The 17,475-nt window shown below is 20.9% G+C and overlaps 6 protein-coding genes across 6 annotated transcripts; 2 read left to right on the forward strand and 4 right to left on the reverse strand. All coding sequences in view use genetic code 6, as the record gives it.

Moving 5' to 3' along the window:
- Nucleotides 1-4,634: 4,634 nt before the first annotated feature.
- TTHERM_000616229 (transmembrane protein, putative) lies at nt 4,635-5,153 on the reverse strand (the record flags this gene model as incomplete). The annotated part of the gene is made up of 1 exon (XM_012800178.1): nt 4,635-5,153. One exon carries the CDS (start codon nt 5,151-5,153, stop codon nt 4,635-4,637), a length of 519 nt encoding a protein of 172 aa, XP_012655632.1.
- A 714-nt stretch (nt 5,154-5,867) lies between these two features.
- Nucleotides 5,868-6,313, forward strand: TTHERM_00616230 (hypothetical protein; the record flags this gene model as incomplete). The annotated part of the gene is made up of 3 exons (XM_001024693.3): nt 5,868-6,022; nt 6,081-6,167; nt 6,220-6,313. 3 exons carry the CDS (start codon nt 5,868-5,870, stop codon nt 6,311-6,313), a joined length of 336 nt encoding a protein of 111 aa, XP_001024693.1.
- A 4,058-nt stretch (nt 6,314-10,371) lies between these two features.
- On the reverse strand, nt 10,372-11,330 carry TTHERM_000616269 (transmembrane protein, putative; the record flags this gene model as incomplete). Its single annotated transcript, XM_012800179.1, has 2 exons — nt 10,372-10,734; nt 10,830-11,330. The coding sequence occupies 2 exons, from the start codon at nt 11,328-11,330 to the stop codon at nt 10,372-10,374; spliced, it is 864 nt and encodes a 287-aa protein (XP_012655633.1).
- Nucleotides 11,331-11,377: 47 nt separating this feature from the next.
- On the reverse strand, nt 11,378-12,253 carry TTHERM_00616270 (UbiE/COQ5 family methyltransferase; the record flags this gene model as incomplete). The annotated part of the gene is made up of 2 exons (XM_001024697.3): nt 11,378-11,969; nt 12,150-12,253. The coding sequence occupies 2 exons, from the start codon at nt 12,251-12,253 to the stop codon at nt 11,378-11,380; spliced, it is 696 nt and encodes a 231-aa protein (XP_001024697.1).
- Nucleotides 12,254-14,506: 2,253 nt separating this feature from the next.
- Nucleotides 14,507-16,675, reverse strand: TTHERM_00616280 (transmembrane protein, putative; the record flags this gene model as incomplete). Its single annotated transcript, XM_001024698.2, has 1 exon — nt 14,507-16,675. One exon carries the CDS (start codon nt 16,673-16,675, stop codon nt 14,507-14,509), a length of 2,169 nt encoding a protein of 722 aa, XP_001024698.2.
- A 347-nt stretch (nt 16,676-17,022) lies between these two features.
- Nucleotides 17,023-17,274, forward strand: TTHERM_000616289 (hypothetical protein; the record flags this gene model as incomplete). The annotated part of the gene is made up of 2 exons (XM_012800180.1): nt 17,023-17,212; nt 17,267-17,274. The coding sequence occupies 2 exons, from the start codon at nt 17,023-17,025 to the stop codon at nt 17,272-17,274; spliced, it is 198 nt and encodes a 65-aa protein (XP_012655634.1).
- Between the last annotated feature and the right edge of the window lie 201 nt (nt 17,275-17,475).

Raw genomic sequence — 17,475 nt, forward strand, 5'->3', positions numbered from 1 at the left:
GTAAATAAATATTTACAAATGCATATTTTACAATTACATTGATATGACTAAAGATTTTTCTATTTATTCTTTTTTATTTTGCTATTTTAATTTGTATCTAAAATCACTGATTTACTTTGTCACTTTATCTATTGAATAGAACTATCTCATTTACAGATAATTAAATTTTAAGATAAATGTTTTTTTAAATTTTTATTAATACATGCATACTTATTTTACTCACTTTTATGTTTATTACAGAGCCAATTTAATCTTTTAGAAATCACATTTTTAATTTATATCTCAAATTTATGGACTAAATATCTTTCTCATATAGAAAACTCTACTATCATTGATTCCAAAGCACTAAAAACTATTTGTAGAAGAAATTTAATTTAAAAGCCATGATTCTATTTTAAAAATGATAAAAATGGATTTTCATCCAGAAAATTATAGTATATAGAAACTTATATAAATAATTCAGGTAGTTCAGTTATAAATTTGGAATATTAGGATTTTAGAAGTAAGTTATCTAAAGATATTTTAAAAGAAAATATTAATACATATATTCAAATGTCTCTTAATATTCTTTTATAAAGCTTGTAAAAGTAAAGCTTAAGGGCTTTTAAAAAGAAGTAAAAAACCACCTTCTAACATAAATTTAAAATTAGATGAATAATTATAACATTAACTTCGTCAGTCAAAAATGATAAGCTAAAATAAATTAAAAATTGTTTTTTAGCTCACCTTTATTTTCCATTTTATTTAAATATAATTTTTAAATTGTAATTAATTTCTTAATATTCACCATAATAATAACGAATGATGAAGTCATATAAAGTGATTCATTTGAATCATAGCATTAATTCTTTTATTAATTCTTGATTAAAATCATTGAAATATCTAAATTATAGCTAAATAAGTTTATTGAATTACTCACAAATTTATTCATTAAGATTATCTATTCTTTTATTTTTAGAATATTTAAATTTCTTAATTTAAATAATTGAATGAATCTTAACTTTAAATTAATGCTTTACTATTATTTTTTTAAAGTTTATTTTTTTGTTTATTTCATTTAAATAATTTTTATTTTATTTGTCAATTATAAATTTATTTTCAGCTATTTGAGTTACACTTTTTATTTGCTATCATAAGTTTCAAAATCTGTAGTGTTATGGTATTTGCTATCAAGTAATTTTTGGTATTATAATTATTTTATTTTTAAGTTTATTATTCTATTTTTCAGCAATTCAAGCTTTAAGAAAGTTTGTCTATTTTTAGAATCAATAAATTAATATATATTCAAATTTGTTTGATAATGTAAATTTCCTATTCTTAATGACTCTCTGTTGCTTAATTTTTTCAAATTTTCTTTTAGAAAAATCTATCTATCTATTATATGATTATTTAAACTTAATTATTACTTATATTTTTTAAAGAGCTGTCCATTATTATTGATTATAATATTTAAATTTTAAGTTAATAAATTATTTATTTTAAAATAGTCCAAATAATATGAATGTATTATCCATCAAATATTGAGTTTCAAAATAAATTATAAAAGGTATCTTATGCAATTGCGAAATTTATGAATAAAGTTATAAAAAAAATTTGAATATCCTAAATTAAACTAAAAAATTACAAAAATAACATTTAAATATAAATATAAACTCAAAATTTAATTTATAATTATAAAAAATGTTAAGTTGATATTATTAACTTAAATATTTTTAATTTGATTTATTCAATTTTCAAAATTCATTCTCTTTAATGACATTATATTTATCTTAAAAAAAGTATTTATTATTAAATGCCTTTTATTTAAAAAGTTTAAATAATATAAATGGTTAATTTTTTCATTCATTTATTTATATTTTTTTAAAAATTATCTTTGATTTTATTTTTTAAAAAAGATGAATAAAATATTTTAAAGTTAAATAAATTAAATTTAAAAAATGTATGTTTTAATTTATTAAGTAAATAAAACCTGATGGTAAATATAAAGGAACTATATTATTATTTTTATTTTGAATATAGAAATCAAAGTAAATTTTAGTTTAATAAATATATTTTCCATTTATTGAATATTAAAAAAATCAAAATAATAATTTAATTTAAATGAAAATTAATTAAAAATTTTCATCAATTTTTTAATTGAAAAGCTATTCAGTTTTTAATTAACACTTATGTTTTTTTGAGCTATCAATAATAATAAAAATAATTCTATTTTTTTTACAATTATTTTCTTAAGATATTTATAAATAATGTTTTGGTTATAAAAAAACTTAGTAAATTTTAGTTCAATTTTAAAAAAGATTCGCTGGTTTTTTATTTATTATTAATCAAAATTATTTTTGAATTCAAAATTTTAGTAAAATTGAATTTTGGCAGAAATTAATTAATAAATAATTCTAAAATACAATATCTAATTTATTTATAAACAATTCAAGTATTAAGCTGGCTACTTGAAATTATAAAATCTAATATTCAATTCTATCATTTAATTTTATTTAAAATGAATATGTTTAATAGTTTTGGTTCTTTAGCATATGTAAACCCTCAAAAGGCTACATTGACAGAATCACCTTTGCTTAATGAAAGTTAATAAAATTTTGACAGTCATAGGAATTCAAAATCAAGATATTCGAGGAATTCGGAAGAATTACAAAAATCATTGGTCAAAAAAACTAAAAAAAAGTAAATTTAGAAAATTATAAATGATGAGAATCCTAAATCTGTGCAGCAATAAGCTGTTAAGACAGTGCCTTAGATAAATAAAAAAAAGCTTGGGTTTTTTCCAAATAGAAATCAAACAAAAAACGATATGAAAGGAGCTTAATCATTGGACAAAATAAAAGAATTAAGAAAAGGTGATAATTAAAATTCTAAGCAAATTGATCAAATATATTTAAAGAAAAATCTTAGTAGCCTTAGTAGAAACAGCTTTCAAAGTTAATCATCATTTTCCAGCTTTCAATCAAATTCTACTAATAAATCTAATTCTTAGCAAGGATTAAGTAAAAAACAAGTAAAAAGTAATAGCACTGATAAAAATAAAGGAAAATCAAACTTAAATTAAGATAAAATATAGAAAAGTAACTTTGGAAGTGCTTTCTCTAGCGTTAGGACAAATGCTAAGATGGCTGCTTAGCAAATTAATCCCGATGAAAAGAAGCTTTAGGAGGAAAAAAGGAAATATGAACTTTAACTCAAACTAATTAGGGTTAAAAATTAAGAGTTTGCCAAAAAATGCAAAATTAAATAAGTTGATTGGAAAAAAGTTTAGAAGGCATAAGCTAAGCAGAAGATTACAGAAAAAATTTAAATTTGCAATGAAGGGATGAGAGTACAACAAAATATGCAAAAAGCTATTGATGATTTCGAATAAGAATAGTCTAGTATATTGGTAGAATATAAAAATGTTTCTGAGGAAATGCAAGCCAGATTTAAATTTTTTGAGGAGATGGTTGCTCCATATGAGGAAAAAATGAAAAATGATATTCATGCAAGAAATTAACTTTTAATCAAGACAAGTGAGTAAGAAAAATAACTAGAATATTAAAAACAGATAAATTCGAATGTTTAAGAGGATAACTCCTCATTATATTTACAGAATCTCTTGCTAATGGAATAAATTGCAGCACTTAAATCTAAGAAATAATCTTTGCTCGATTAACAAGTAGAGATTGATAATCAAAATAAATAGTTGAAAGAGAGTGCTGATATAAAGCAATAGCATTTAAGTTTACTACAAAAGCATTATGATGAGCAAGCTTCAAGGTCTTTATGGTTGAAAAAAGAGATCAATTTAAAAAAGAAAGGAATATTTAATATAAATATCATATCTGAAAAAAAAATGCAAAATAAAATGGAAGTCCTAGAGAATGTGCAAAAGGATTAAGTTTTGTAAGAATTAGATTAGAACAATAATTAGAGACTTGCTTTAAATTAACAAAAGCATGAAAAATTATTATAAGAGGAATTAGGCTGTCATAATAAGGAAATAATTTATCATTATACTTGCCAAATTGGTTATTTAGAGTCTAATTAATATGAACTTCTTAGAAGTATAACTGATTTTGAATACTTCACTCCTAATTAAGTATATGGAATTTTTTATAGCGATGATAGCTACTAAAAAGTTCATGGATTCTTGTTAAAATTTATGACATTCTTTACATGTAGTAAAATAAAAAGCTGCAATCTAATTATATATAACAGTGAAGGAATGCCTACTTTTTAAACTATTTCTGAAGACACTACATTTGAATAAATAATAAATTCAATAAAAAATATTACCAAAGAAGAATAGCTGCTATCTCCTTCTTCTTAAAATTTAGGATTTACACTACACATTGATATTTTAAATTAATAATTTTACTTAGGAAAATAATTTAATATAGTGATTGCATGTGTAAATCAATCAACTTCGTCTTTAAATGTATAAAATCAGCTAATAAATCTATTTAGAAATAAGAAAATATAGTCATCAGAAAACTTGTCAAGCAATAATTCAATATTAATAAATAATCAAACAAATATGAATAACTAATTGTCTTCTTTGATAGATAAAATATAAAAAAAATAGCAATTCGAATTAAATTAAGAGTTGTAGAGTCAAAAAGAAAATTTTGATAAGGATCAAAATAGTATCAATATAAATGGATTTAACTGCCAAGCTAATCAGATAGGTAATGAGCAAATTTCTACACTATAGATGTAATAGAACTAATAAATTTAAGCTTTAAAAAGAGTAAAGTATAACGATATTTCACCAATGATTAATAAGAATGTAAAAAATATAAATGTTATTTAGGGTACACCTAAATGCCAAAAAAATAAAATAATAGCTAATTAAGCTTCGTAAAATAGAAGTGGCACCAAAAAAACTGGAGGAATAAGATCCCAAAGCGAAGATAGGAGTAGTGTTAAGAAAAAATAGGAGAAATTATAAGAAAATTTGAATAAAACAATAGTAAATCAAAACTAGACAAAGCATGAGAATAAATATATTATTAGCTACATAAATGAATACTTTAAAAAACCAAATAGGCTTTTTACAATACATTTTAATGATCAATATTAATTTAAGTTTTGAACTAATAAAGAATATTAAATAATTCTTTAAAAAAATATATAATTTAAAATAAAATGAAATATTAAGATTACATTTTTTCTCTGAACTAAATAAATTCAACATAATAATATGTAATTATATTCAATTTTCAATAACTTTAATATGTATTATCTTTAATCATGAGTGTATAATTAATAAATTACATTTAAATTTAAAAACTATCAAAATCTATTATCTATTTGGATTTATAGTAAAGTTAATTGACTATCTATTTTACCCTTTATTTTTATTATTTCACATTCTAATTATTAATTGTTACCCACTCTTTTACTTTATTGAATTAGAAACAAGTATTGTTTTTTAGAAAATTATCTTAATTTTCATTCATATAAGTGATATGATTTTCATCTAAAAAAAATAAAAGTATGGCCAATGGCCTAATATTGCTAAGAACTTGCTAAACTATGAAATTTTATACCATATTAGCTTTTGATTATTTACTGTAGAATTATTTTTATTTTATAACCCTAAAAAAATTATAATCCACATTTCAATTATAATAATTATTAGTTAAGCATTTTTCCTTATAAATTAATATTTTAGGAGGGGATCCAATTAATTTATTGGCAATTATCTAGATCTTTTATCATGTCTTTAAATAAAATCATCAAATAATATCTGATAATTAATATTTCTAAAATTAAAACAAATTACAATTAAAAATTGCCTTCAAATCCAATTATCAACAATAAACAAGCGATTATTAATTAATTAAATAAATCTTATTTGAATTATAAAAACAAAGTGAATGACTGAAATGAGCTTAAAAAACTGCCACATCGGCGTTTAAGATCAAAAGCAAATCTAAGACCCTCTTTAATGCAATTTAATTATGAATGATGAAGAAGCCCATAAAAATTACCATTTCTAAGCAGATTAGTCAACTTTAATGGTGAAGATTAGGTAAAATTATTCTTTTCAAAGTTTCTAATTTATTAACTTTATTTTTTAATCAATAAAGTGATGAATCTATCTTCGAAAAAGAAAATGAAATAGTTCATCTTATTAAAGCGCATCCTAATATTAAAAAACTAAATATAGTTTTAAGGTAAAATCTTAAATATTATTTTAATTTATTTATTTTATTTTTTTTGCTATAGTAAGGGAACAATCACAATTATATAAGCTAAGCTGATAGGTGAAAAGCTAAGATAGATAAAGAATTTGGTTGAAGTAAACATTCTGTTTCACTGAAAAATGAAATAGTTAGCTATTAAAGTTAACAAAATAATTTATATTAATCTCTTATTAAATTGAAATATGCCTTAAAAAATGTCAAGTTAAAAGATGAAAAATCATTAGAAAAAAGCAAAATATCATATAGAGCTAATTGTATCAAAATTAAATACTTAATCAATAATTTAAAAATAATTTAAAAAAAACTTATAAAATAATTAAAATAATAATAAATAATGCATATCTATTTTTCTTTTGTTTATATTATAATTTTTCTATGCATTTTGTAATCAATTCAGCTATTAAATCAATATTCGAATCAAGTCATAAACCTACTAACTTTAATTTATTCTAAAGAAAAAATTACAATTTTTTATATTTGAAAATTTAATGGATATGATTAATTTTTATTTTCTTAAAAGATTTAAGTATATCTAGATATCATAAATTACTTTAATCACAGAAAATGTAAATTTTAATTATTTAAAGGGGGTGGATAGTCTACTTTTCAAGTTTTTTATTTCATAAAACACTTAAAAAGTTGGTCATAAGCTTAGATACACCGTTTATATAAAATTTTCAAAGGTAAAATATCATAAATTTAATTATAGACAAATAAAAAAATGAGGAGAAAAAAAGATATTAAACAGTTGTAAGTTTAGTTTTTTAACTCTTTTAAACAAAATAGCAAGTGGGTAATAGATAGATCATTCGCAATTTCAAAAATATAATAATCTATATAATCTGATAAATAAATCAATTTTGATAGAAAAAATTAGAGATCACTAGAATTATTAAGCTTAAAACTATCAAGCAACTCCTTTAATCTATAATTAATCTATATTTATAGATATAGATAAAATTAACAAAATTCTATATAAACATGAATTAAATTAATAAATTAATTCACTTGTATCAATTAATCTATTCCCTAAAAATTTTTTTTTAAATTAGCAATTCATACATTTTTGTAAAATTAATTTGCTTCATATATAGTATTGTTTAAATATTTAAAATTAGTAAAAAAAAAAGTTAAAAATCTGAATTTAAATATTTAAACATAGTTTGGATGAAAACAGTTACATTTAGTATGCTTATGATATTTATATATTCTTTAATAATATAAAAGTTTAAGGATAAATCCTAAATATTTCTTATAGTTTAATGTCAATAGCAATTTTAGATATAAAAAAATATTTCTTTCAATTTAATATTTATTTTAAAAATTTTAAGTTTGTAAAATTAAATTATTTTGGTTAATGTGAATATTAAATATAAGTTTAAAATTTAATGAAAAAATTTAGGCTAATATATTTATAGTAACTACAAACGATATATGGATACAAAAGATACTAAGAAGTAGATATATAGGACCAAAATATATTAATATAAATATAAAACATATTTTTGAACCAGATATCATTTCTTAGTATCTTCTGTTCCCAGATATCAGCTCCCCAAACGATTTAAATATGAGTAAAATTTTAGTATAGTATATTTTAATCAATTTATAAGCTGAAAAGCTTAATTTAGTTTGATAATTTAGGGATATGAATATAAAAATTAATTTAATTATATCTAAATATATAAATAAATTGTATTTAATTATTATTTAGAAAAATAATTTATTTTTAACTTGCTCAGACTTATTAATTGAGATTTTATTTTTATTTATTTTTTTATTTTGACTCCAAGCATTTGAATCAATCTAAATACTTAAAAGTTTAACTCAGTTTGATAATATAAAAATTAGCTTAAGCATATTATAATAAATATTATTTTCTATATAATTTAAAATGATAAATAAATTTCAATTGCTTACATTTATTAAGTAAGATTTTGTTTACTTTTGACTTTTAATTTTTTATTCTTTAATAAATCTAAATACTGAAAAGTTTCATCTATTTGATTTGATAATGCTAAAAATATAAAAATTAGTTTAAGAATATAATAATAAATATATTAATAATATTAAAATAAATTTAGTTAGACTATTTATTGTTTATAATTTACTAAGAGCTATAAATAATACTTTATTTATTTTGTCTTTAATATTTTAATCTTTAATTAATCTAAATACTGAAAAACTTCATCCATTGTTTGATAGGCTTTTGCTTAAAATATAGAAATTAGTTTAAGCATATGATAATAAATATATTAACTATAATTTAAAATGATTATTTATTTATTTTTTAATTTTTAAAGTTATAAATAATATTTTGTTTATTTTGAATTTTTGGTTTTAAATACATCAAAACAAATTCAATTTAAAAATAGAAAAATTAATCAAAAAAAATAAATATTTTTGGTTACTTTAATTACTTAATCTACAAAATATAAACTATTTTTAACATAAATGTGTGTATTCTTTATAAATTACAAGCATTACAAAGTAATTTAATAAACATAATTCATATAATTTAAAAAATTTTAATTAAAAATTCATGCTAAAAATGAAAAATAAAATTATCAAATTATTTTATTATGAGTTTAAGTTTATAATTTAAAAAAAACATTTCTTTTTATTATTGAGAAATCAAAATAAATATTAATATTTTTCTTATTTTCACAGCATATTTTATTTTATTTAAAATTTTTCAAATATTTATTTTTGAAATTTTCGATTATAAATTTAAAATTAATAAATTTAAATTTATTAAAGGTAGATTAAATAAATTTAATATTTTAATGATTAAAAAATTATATATTTTAAATTATTTGAAAAAAAATATATTATTAAGCTGCAAGCTTTTCCTTAAAAAGTTTTTTTAGTAAATATATCAATAAACATTAAAATGATATTCAATTTTTTTAAGCAAATTAAATAAAAATAAATAAGTTTTAAAATAATGAAAATAAATATTATAAGAGTAAGAAATATTTAAGAAAAAATAATTATTTAGTTAAATCAAGAATATAAAAGAAAAATAATTATTCCAGAATTTCATAGAATATCCTTTAAAAATAGAATCCATAACAAAGCATAAAACAATAATATAGCAACAAAACAAGGTTAAATAGGAATTTTCTACATTTTGAAAATTTTACTTTTTTCAGAATTCATACATATTTTAGGTCTAATTTTAAGAGAATCCCTTTTTTATCTCACAAATCGTTAACAAACTATGAAATTAAGATAACTAACTAATTATACTTGTTCTAAAAATATAATAATAGTGCATGCTCAAAAAAAATAAATAATAAATCCACTAAAATTATTACAGCTTTTGAAAACTTTTTTAAAATATAGCTTCCATGTTAGGCATATTCAATCACTTAGTAAAATAAATTTTATTTAATTATGAAATTGGATTGCCTGCCTATGAAAATAACACGTTTAAGAAAAATAGATGAACCTATAACTCTGATTAGCAATTCTAAATAACACAATAAAAATCTTTGTAATATCAAAAAGTGATGCAACTAAAAATATTATTCACATTAAGGAAGAATATCTTTTTCAAAACTTAGTGATTGCTATAGAGTATTACTTTTTTTGATTATCCCAAATTCATATTAAGCTTAAAAAGCTTTATAATCCCTGAAGTAAATTTTAGTTATGTGCTTGAGTAACAAGTTTTATAGAATATCTAATAATTTTAATCAGCTTTCTTCCCCACGAAAAAGCTCTAAATAAAGACTTTAATGATAATTCAAGTAAATTTAGTTTGATAATTTCAAAAGAAATTTTTAATTTGCAAACTAATTAATAACTTAGATCTCTTCCTTTCTTGCTTTCTTTCTTTATTTAAATAAATTTACCCTATTAAGGTTTATAAATTGCATTTTTCCCTTCTTAGGCTTATTATAATCATACGATTAAAAAAGGGAAAAAAAAAATTTTTGATCTGTTTGCATTATTTTTTTCTTTTATAATCTATTCATGTTTATAAATCAAATTTCTAATTAACATGTTTTTAAACTAAGCAAAAAGTATTTCTTTTCTATTCAACTATTTTTCTCAAATGCTAGGTAGTACTAACAATCAACATTTTTTAATTTTGTAATGATCTGGAAATATTCCATATAAAATCCATATAACTTCTAAAGTTTTACTTAACTTCTCTCCAATTTTTTCATTCAAATTTCGACAGCGCAAACAATTGTTCATTTTACTATTTTATGTATTTTTTCAAGAATGCCTTAAATTTATCTCTGAAATATTTAGAAGAATCTGTGAAGATTTTAGATTTCAAATTTTTAACTACTGAAAAAGGATAAAGGTATGATAAATTCATAAATATGATCAAAGTCAATAATGATACTTTTTTTTTCCCCATAACAATTCGCAATGTTATTTTGAATTATATGAATAGCTAAACAAAAGAAAGCTATTTTAAATGTTAAATTTTATTATATGCAGAGAGAGAGAGAGAGCAATTTACAATTTAATCTGATGTTTCAATAATAAGTATTGCTATTATATAAGACTACGCTACCTATAAAATAGAGTGTATTTCGAAAGAGTTTTTCATAACTTTAAATAATCTAATATGAAATAATACTAGATACACTAAATAGGAAAAAAAATTACCTTATTTTAGATGAAACATAAATATTTTTGAGCTGAGGATTCTTAAGCTAAATGAGCCTAAAAGAAAGAAAGTACTTGCTAACAAAGCTTGCTTAAAAAATCTGTGCTTGAGCGAAGATGAGATGAGATAGATAAATAAGAAAAGAAATTGTTATAGCTAGAGAAAATTATTATAATAAGTATGGGAAGAAAAGTTGGGTGATAAGAGAGGTGATTCAAGTTACATATTATTGAATGAAAAGAAAAAAATGAAAAGATAAATAAGTAAACAAATAAATATGAATAAAGAGATAAATAGAAATATGAATTGAATGATAAGGTAAGAATGTGGAGGTTCCTGAAATTATACAAGTATATAACAAATAATTTTGATATTTTAAAACATGGTTTATGTTTTTTGAATAAAATAATGGAGTTTGGAAGATAAGAAATTAAATTAAAATATAGGTTTAGTTTTAATAAAAAGGTTTGCGCTGAGATAGCTATTGACCAGTTGATCATTCACCTCTCTCCCCGCAGTTTTTAGTATTTGTGAAATGATTTTTCTTTCAAGCCTTGTTGGTTTCGACGACAAAGAAACGGAAGGTGTTGAGGAAGAGGTTAGTTTTTGAGGTCAATCTCTTCATGTAACTAATGTTCATACCATTTTCCTTCATAATATTAGTGAATTCATTTTCGTAAGTGATTTAACCAAAGTCAATGGAAGTGAGGTACTTAAGGTAGGGCTTAACCTTGCCAGCCATTTCTTAGATAAGGCCCTTCTTTTGGAAGAGGGTCATGAGGAAATAGATCTTACCGTTATCAGCAAGTAAGTTCTTAGCAATTTCAAGAGCTTTAATTCTGTCGGGCATGAGCATGAAAGAAGAAGAGAAAATAATAACGTCGTACTTCAAAGTTTTTTCCTTTTCCATGTCATAGAAGTTCATGTATTTAATTTCAACGTTAGAGTGTTTACTGAAGATCTTCTTGGCAGCAGGAATATAGTTGGTGTCAATATCAATACCAGTTACTTAGACGCTCTTAGGGATTCTGTCAATAATAGAGTAGAGAGGATGACCAGTGCCAACACCGACATCTAAAATTCTTTTGAAGTTCTTTTCGTTACCTTTCCATTAGTCAGCCATATCAATATAAGAGTATCTAATTATTAAAATATATTATTTAGATTAAATCCTTCAAATTTTGTTTGTTTAATTTTCTCGCTTTCGCTTTGCTTTCATTTCAAAACTATTGTTGTTCTGTTATTTTTTTTTGCGATTGCTTATCTAAACCATAATGGTTGAAACAATTGTCTAAAAAATAAATGAAATTAGTTGTTACCTTGTGAGATAGACTGAGTATATCTTGTTGTAGATCAAGACGGGAATATAAGATAAGATGAATCTAATGAATTAGAAAATCTTGCTGAAGATAGTTCCGATCATTTTAGTTTGATAATTTATTTTTAAGAATATTTTTTGACAATTTTTTGTTTTACAATTTTTTTGTTTGATATTGAATTATGAACAATCGAGACAATTGTTAGGTTTTGAAGTTGAGATAATTGATTATCAAGCACTGATTATTTCCATTCAGAGTAGTAAAAAACATTATAAATTTATTAAAAGCTTCTCTTTTTTTTCTAAAAAAATACTAATGTACTCCCCTCCCCCCACCTTAATCAAATTTTTTCAATTGAGTAAAAGAATTAATCGCAAAAATAACAATTTTACCACCCTAAAATCACCTTTTTGTTTTAAGTTGATAAAAAACTCATGATCATACATTCAAACACATAATTCCTATTTTATGTAATTCTGAAGCCAAAAGTTCCTTCTTAATTTATTTATCTTCTTTTCCATTCCAAATAAATAAATAAATTATCCATTATTAATTATTGAAATGAAGTGATTAAAGTTTTGAGTCCAATTATTAATTAATTTATAAAAACTTGTATTTTTTAATTCAAAAGTGAATAAAAACCTCTTTCTCGAATTTTTCTTTTATTAAAATGTTCACACTTTCTTTGATAATTCTTTTTTTATTCCAATCTATTTTCCTATGTAGTACAGTTAATATTTTATAAATTCATTTACACACAAGAAGAATACTAAACTTCTAGATAATAACTTGTTAGTTTTTAAAATATTAAGCTATGCGAATCATAGTACTCCTAACTAATGCATGTTAATATGTTAAGATTATTTGAGATTGATTTATTCTTCCAAAGTTAGTTTTCCAGAAGAAAAAAAACAAGCAAGCTCCATTTCAAATTTCAAAGAACAAAAGTAATTAAGTTAAAATAGCTTTGAACAAATCTATTTAAAAAACACAACGTATATAAATAATTTACTAAATTTGTACAGATTCAAAAGTGAGCGAGATCTTAGGCAAATTAATATTTTTTTCAATTTCATTTAGAAGTATCAGCATTTCCACTCAAATTGGATTTACATTTGTACTTTAAATTTTTTTTCTTTGTTTCTTGAGTTTTTATCAAAGATATCCAAACAATTGTTAAAAAAATAAAAGAGACTCTTCTTAAAATAAAAAATTGCAAAAAATTTAAAAAATCCTAAATTTGGAGCTAGCTTATTTGTTTATATATTTGAATTATTAATCTTTTAATATGTAAAGTTAAGTCAATCAATTTCATAATAAAGCTCTAAGAAAGTTATTCAATAAATTTTGATGTTTACACCTCATTACAGATATTTATTTTTAAGCTAAAATCATTAATTCCCTCTTTATTTTCTAAATTGTATTTATATTATATTAGTTGAAAGACTATTTTAATTTTATCTTTTCATAATTAAAATAAATCTTTTGTTGTTGTAAAAGATTACTTTTTTAAAACAGTTGCCACGCAACTCTTAATTTTAAAGCAAATAAAAAATATATCATCATTATAATCTATATTATTTTTCCAAAAATTATAAAAATTAAGTTAATCTCTAAAACTTTTATTTGTTTTTAAAATGATAATTTTTGTTTAGTTAAATAAAAAATATAAAAAATAATTTATGCAGCTATATTCTAAATATATTATTATTTATTCATAATCTTGTAATGCTATTTTACTTAGAAAATATATTTTTTAGATTTTAAACTCTACGAATATCGAATAATAAAAAATATGCAATTAATAATTATTTCTATTTAATAAATTTCTAAAAAATAAGTATAAAATTAAATAAACATCGAAAACATTTAATAATACAAGCATTATAATAGATTATTTTTGAAATTCGAATTCCTTCTCAGTTTTTGAGTGATATTTAAAATAAAATTTGCTTAAAAAATGATAAACCTTTTGATTGATTTTATAAAACCATTATCACATATAACAATATGTTACAAAAAAGAAAGAAAGAAAAATTATATTTATTTTATAAAGCAAACAAAATAAAGACTTGTAATTAATATAAATTTCGTATAAAATCATCAAACAACGAAAACAATTTTTAATTTATTTTTAAAATGTTCAGAAAATTAAATAAATATAAAATAAATTTTTTAATTTAAAATTAAAGTTTATTTTACAAATTTATTATAAAATCAATAAAATTATTTAAAGTTTTTAAAAAAAAATAAAGCTAAATATGTCTAAATTAATTTTGAAATAACCTTAATGTTAATTTTTAATTTATATATCAATTATGTTTCAGTCATTGATTTTTTAATACTCTCAATTATTTTCAAAATGTATTTTGCTGATGTTATTAAAACTACTCTATAAATTTTGTTATTATTTGTGGAATTAATGTCAAAAGACCTAGTGCTATTGTGAAAAAAGTTTCTTAAAAATTTAACTTTAATAGATTAAAGACGTAATAGCACTTCAGTTTACTGTCTTAAATCAATTATTTTTGAATGTTCTTTAAACTTTTCAATATATTTTTTAAGATTTTTTATTATAAAATATTTTCTTAATATTTTTAATAAATAACTCCTTGAAACTATTGTTAATTCTGGATATAGAAATCAGAAACAAACATTATTTTCGAGCATAATATGTCATAGCAAGTAAATACATCCTAGTAGTCTTGTTCTAATTGTATAGAAGATGCCTACAATTTCAAATCACCTTCATTTTGCTTTTAAAAAGAACTTTTATCAAGGATTTAGGGTTTATAGTACTATTCTGTATGATCTGCGTTTTAAGGTCTAATTATATTACTACTATCCTCAATTTGATGCTAATTATCAATTTGTTTTGTTATTTGCTCATCTTTAAATTGATATCCAATTTTGTGGTCCTCGACAATTTCTAAATATTTTTATTTTGTAGTTCCTCTTTATTTAAAGTAGTAATCATATAGCTGCTCCATATCAGAAACAACTGATGCAATTGAATCTATCTAATCACTTGTTTCATCAAAAACATCATTGTACTTAGAACCAAAATATATTCTAAATAAAATTAAGGTATTAAGAAGAATAAAGGTGAAAGTAGATGATATCACAGTTAGAGGTTTTAATAATATTGATTCTTTATTAATTACAATATAAATTTCTCCATAAGCAGCTATTGTAATATTAAAGACAAATAAATAGTAAAAAAATAGACAAGTGTAGGTCCACTCAAGCTTTTTAAGTATTTCTTAATAATAATCATAAACTGCACGACGTGAGTTATCCCATGTTTCCAAGCTTTAAGCACAAGTTACATCAATAGCGTTCATATAATCTATTTCATCTCCATATAATTTAATAGCTTAGTTAATATTATTAGACATTATAGTCTTACGACGGAGATCGTAACTGCTAAGCATACAGTTTAAGCAATACACTTCGTTGATACTAAATAAAGTAATAACAGAGATATGAAATAAATCTTGAAGATTAAGTGTCTTCTACTATAAAAAAATATAGTAAACACAAAATACAATCTTAAGAAAAGTGATTGCTGATAGTGTTAAAAACTATGAAGAGCATGGAGATAGAAATTTGTTTTACCCTTTAACTAACTAGAAACCAATATACTACTTAATATTCAAATTTTTCATAAAATTAACTAAACAATTGAACCTCTAAGATTATACATCAACTTCCAAATTTTCAAAAATAATTCTCTAGTATTCTTTCAGCCATTATTTATTGTCTATAGGTGTATCCATAATAGAAGTAGAAAAGCATCCGTCTATGTGGATAAATAATACATCTTCATCTTCCTTGTTTAAACTAAAAATATTTTTGAATTTTAGAGAAAAGTCATTTTTCTTAGTCATTTATATGATAGAAAATATCATAGTATGCGTAATAAACATTATAAATCCATCTATGTACCAAAAAAAGTAGACATTCTCCTTCTTTTCATCAAAAAGAAGCTCTTTAATTGTTTCATAGCATACATAAACTATGGTAAATGAAAATATTATGCAAAATATTGGATTTACGAAGTCAGAAAGAAAATTTCTTTTACTGCATTTACATGAAAATATATATTTAATCAAAAAGAAGAACTCATCAAGAGCCATAAAAGGGTATAAGATAACTGTGTTCCAAATTAATTTAAGGATGATAGTTACAGTGATACTGAAAATAGAAAATTTATCATCTTTATTCCTTTCTTCGTAAAGATCACGATCCTGTGGTAACTATTACTCAATCTCATTTTCTATTTAACTTTGTTCACTAGGATTTTATAAATTTTAACTTTAGCTGTTTATTTCATTTTCTTATTTTTTTTCATTTTTTGATTATTCATCATCTTAGAATTCAAAAAAGCTGGCGTTTTTATCTTTAAGAGTTTTTAATTGAGACTATTACTAGCTTTAATTATCCTCAGGAGGAGGTCCCTAAGGCTTTATATACATGTAAGCTTACATTTTAAACTATTGACCTTCCACGTTTTCTTACTCCATTTTTCAAAATGATATTTAATGATTTAATCAATATTATTTTTTATTTAATAATGAAATATCTTTAAAAAATAGTTTTTATTCATAAATTTAAAGGAAATATAATAAAAAATATATTTAAATTTATTTATTTACTATCCAAACATCTAACTTTGCCGTTTTCAAATAAATAAATAATAAATACATAAAATAAAATATATATATATACTTTAAAGTTTAATCTTTTCCCCCTCCATTTCTACCTACAATACATAATAAAATTGAAAATAACTTAAAAAAGATATTAAAGGAACAACAGTACAAGCAGCATTAAAATATGAAAAATCAAGATATATATAGTAAGAGTTATAATGATTAATCAATTATTTTTATTTTTAAATTTTTATTTATATTTATTAGATTTTATATTGAAATATTAATCTAAAAAATCTTTATAAAGTAATTTTGTTGAATATTTAATTAAATAAGAAAACTTTTTGCTTAAAAAAGTACTCAAATACCTTCATTTGTAAATATTTGATACTAAAACTAGTCTAAGAAGTAATTTAAAATATTATTTTTTTCTAAAATTTTAGATAATAATAACTTTAATAGAATAATGATGTTTCATTTAAAATTGTAAAGAAGTCATATCAAAAGCTTATCATCAATGAGTTTTGTAAATAATATGTAAAATTAAAGATTAAGTTATTTCCTAAAAATAGCAAATCTTAAGTTAATTTAAATGTAGTTAGCTATTGAAAAATATAGCTAAATTATTTCAAAATAAAATTTATTTGAAATGAAATATTTGGTATAAAAGA

This window comes from Tetrahymena thermophila, assembly GCF_000189635.1.
Source record: "Tetrahymena thermophila SB210 genomic scaffold scf_8254378, whole genome shotgun sequence".
Taxonomy (NCBI): Eukaryota; Ciliophora; class Oligohymenophorea; order Hymenostomatida; family Tetrahymenidae; genus Tetrahymena; species Tetrahymena thermophila.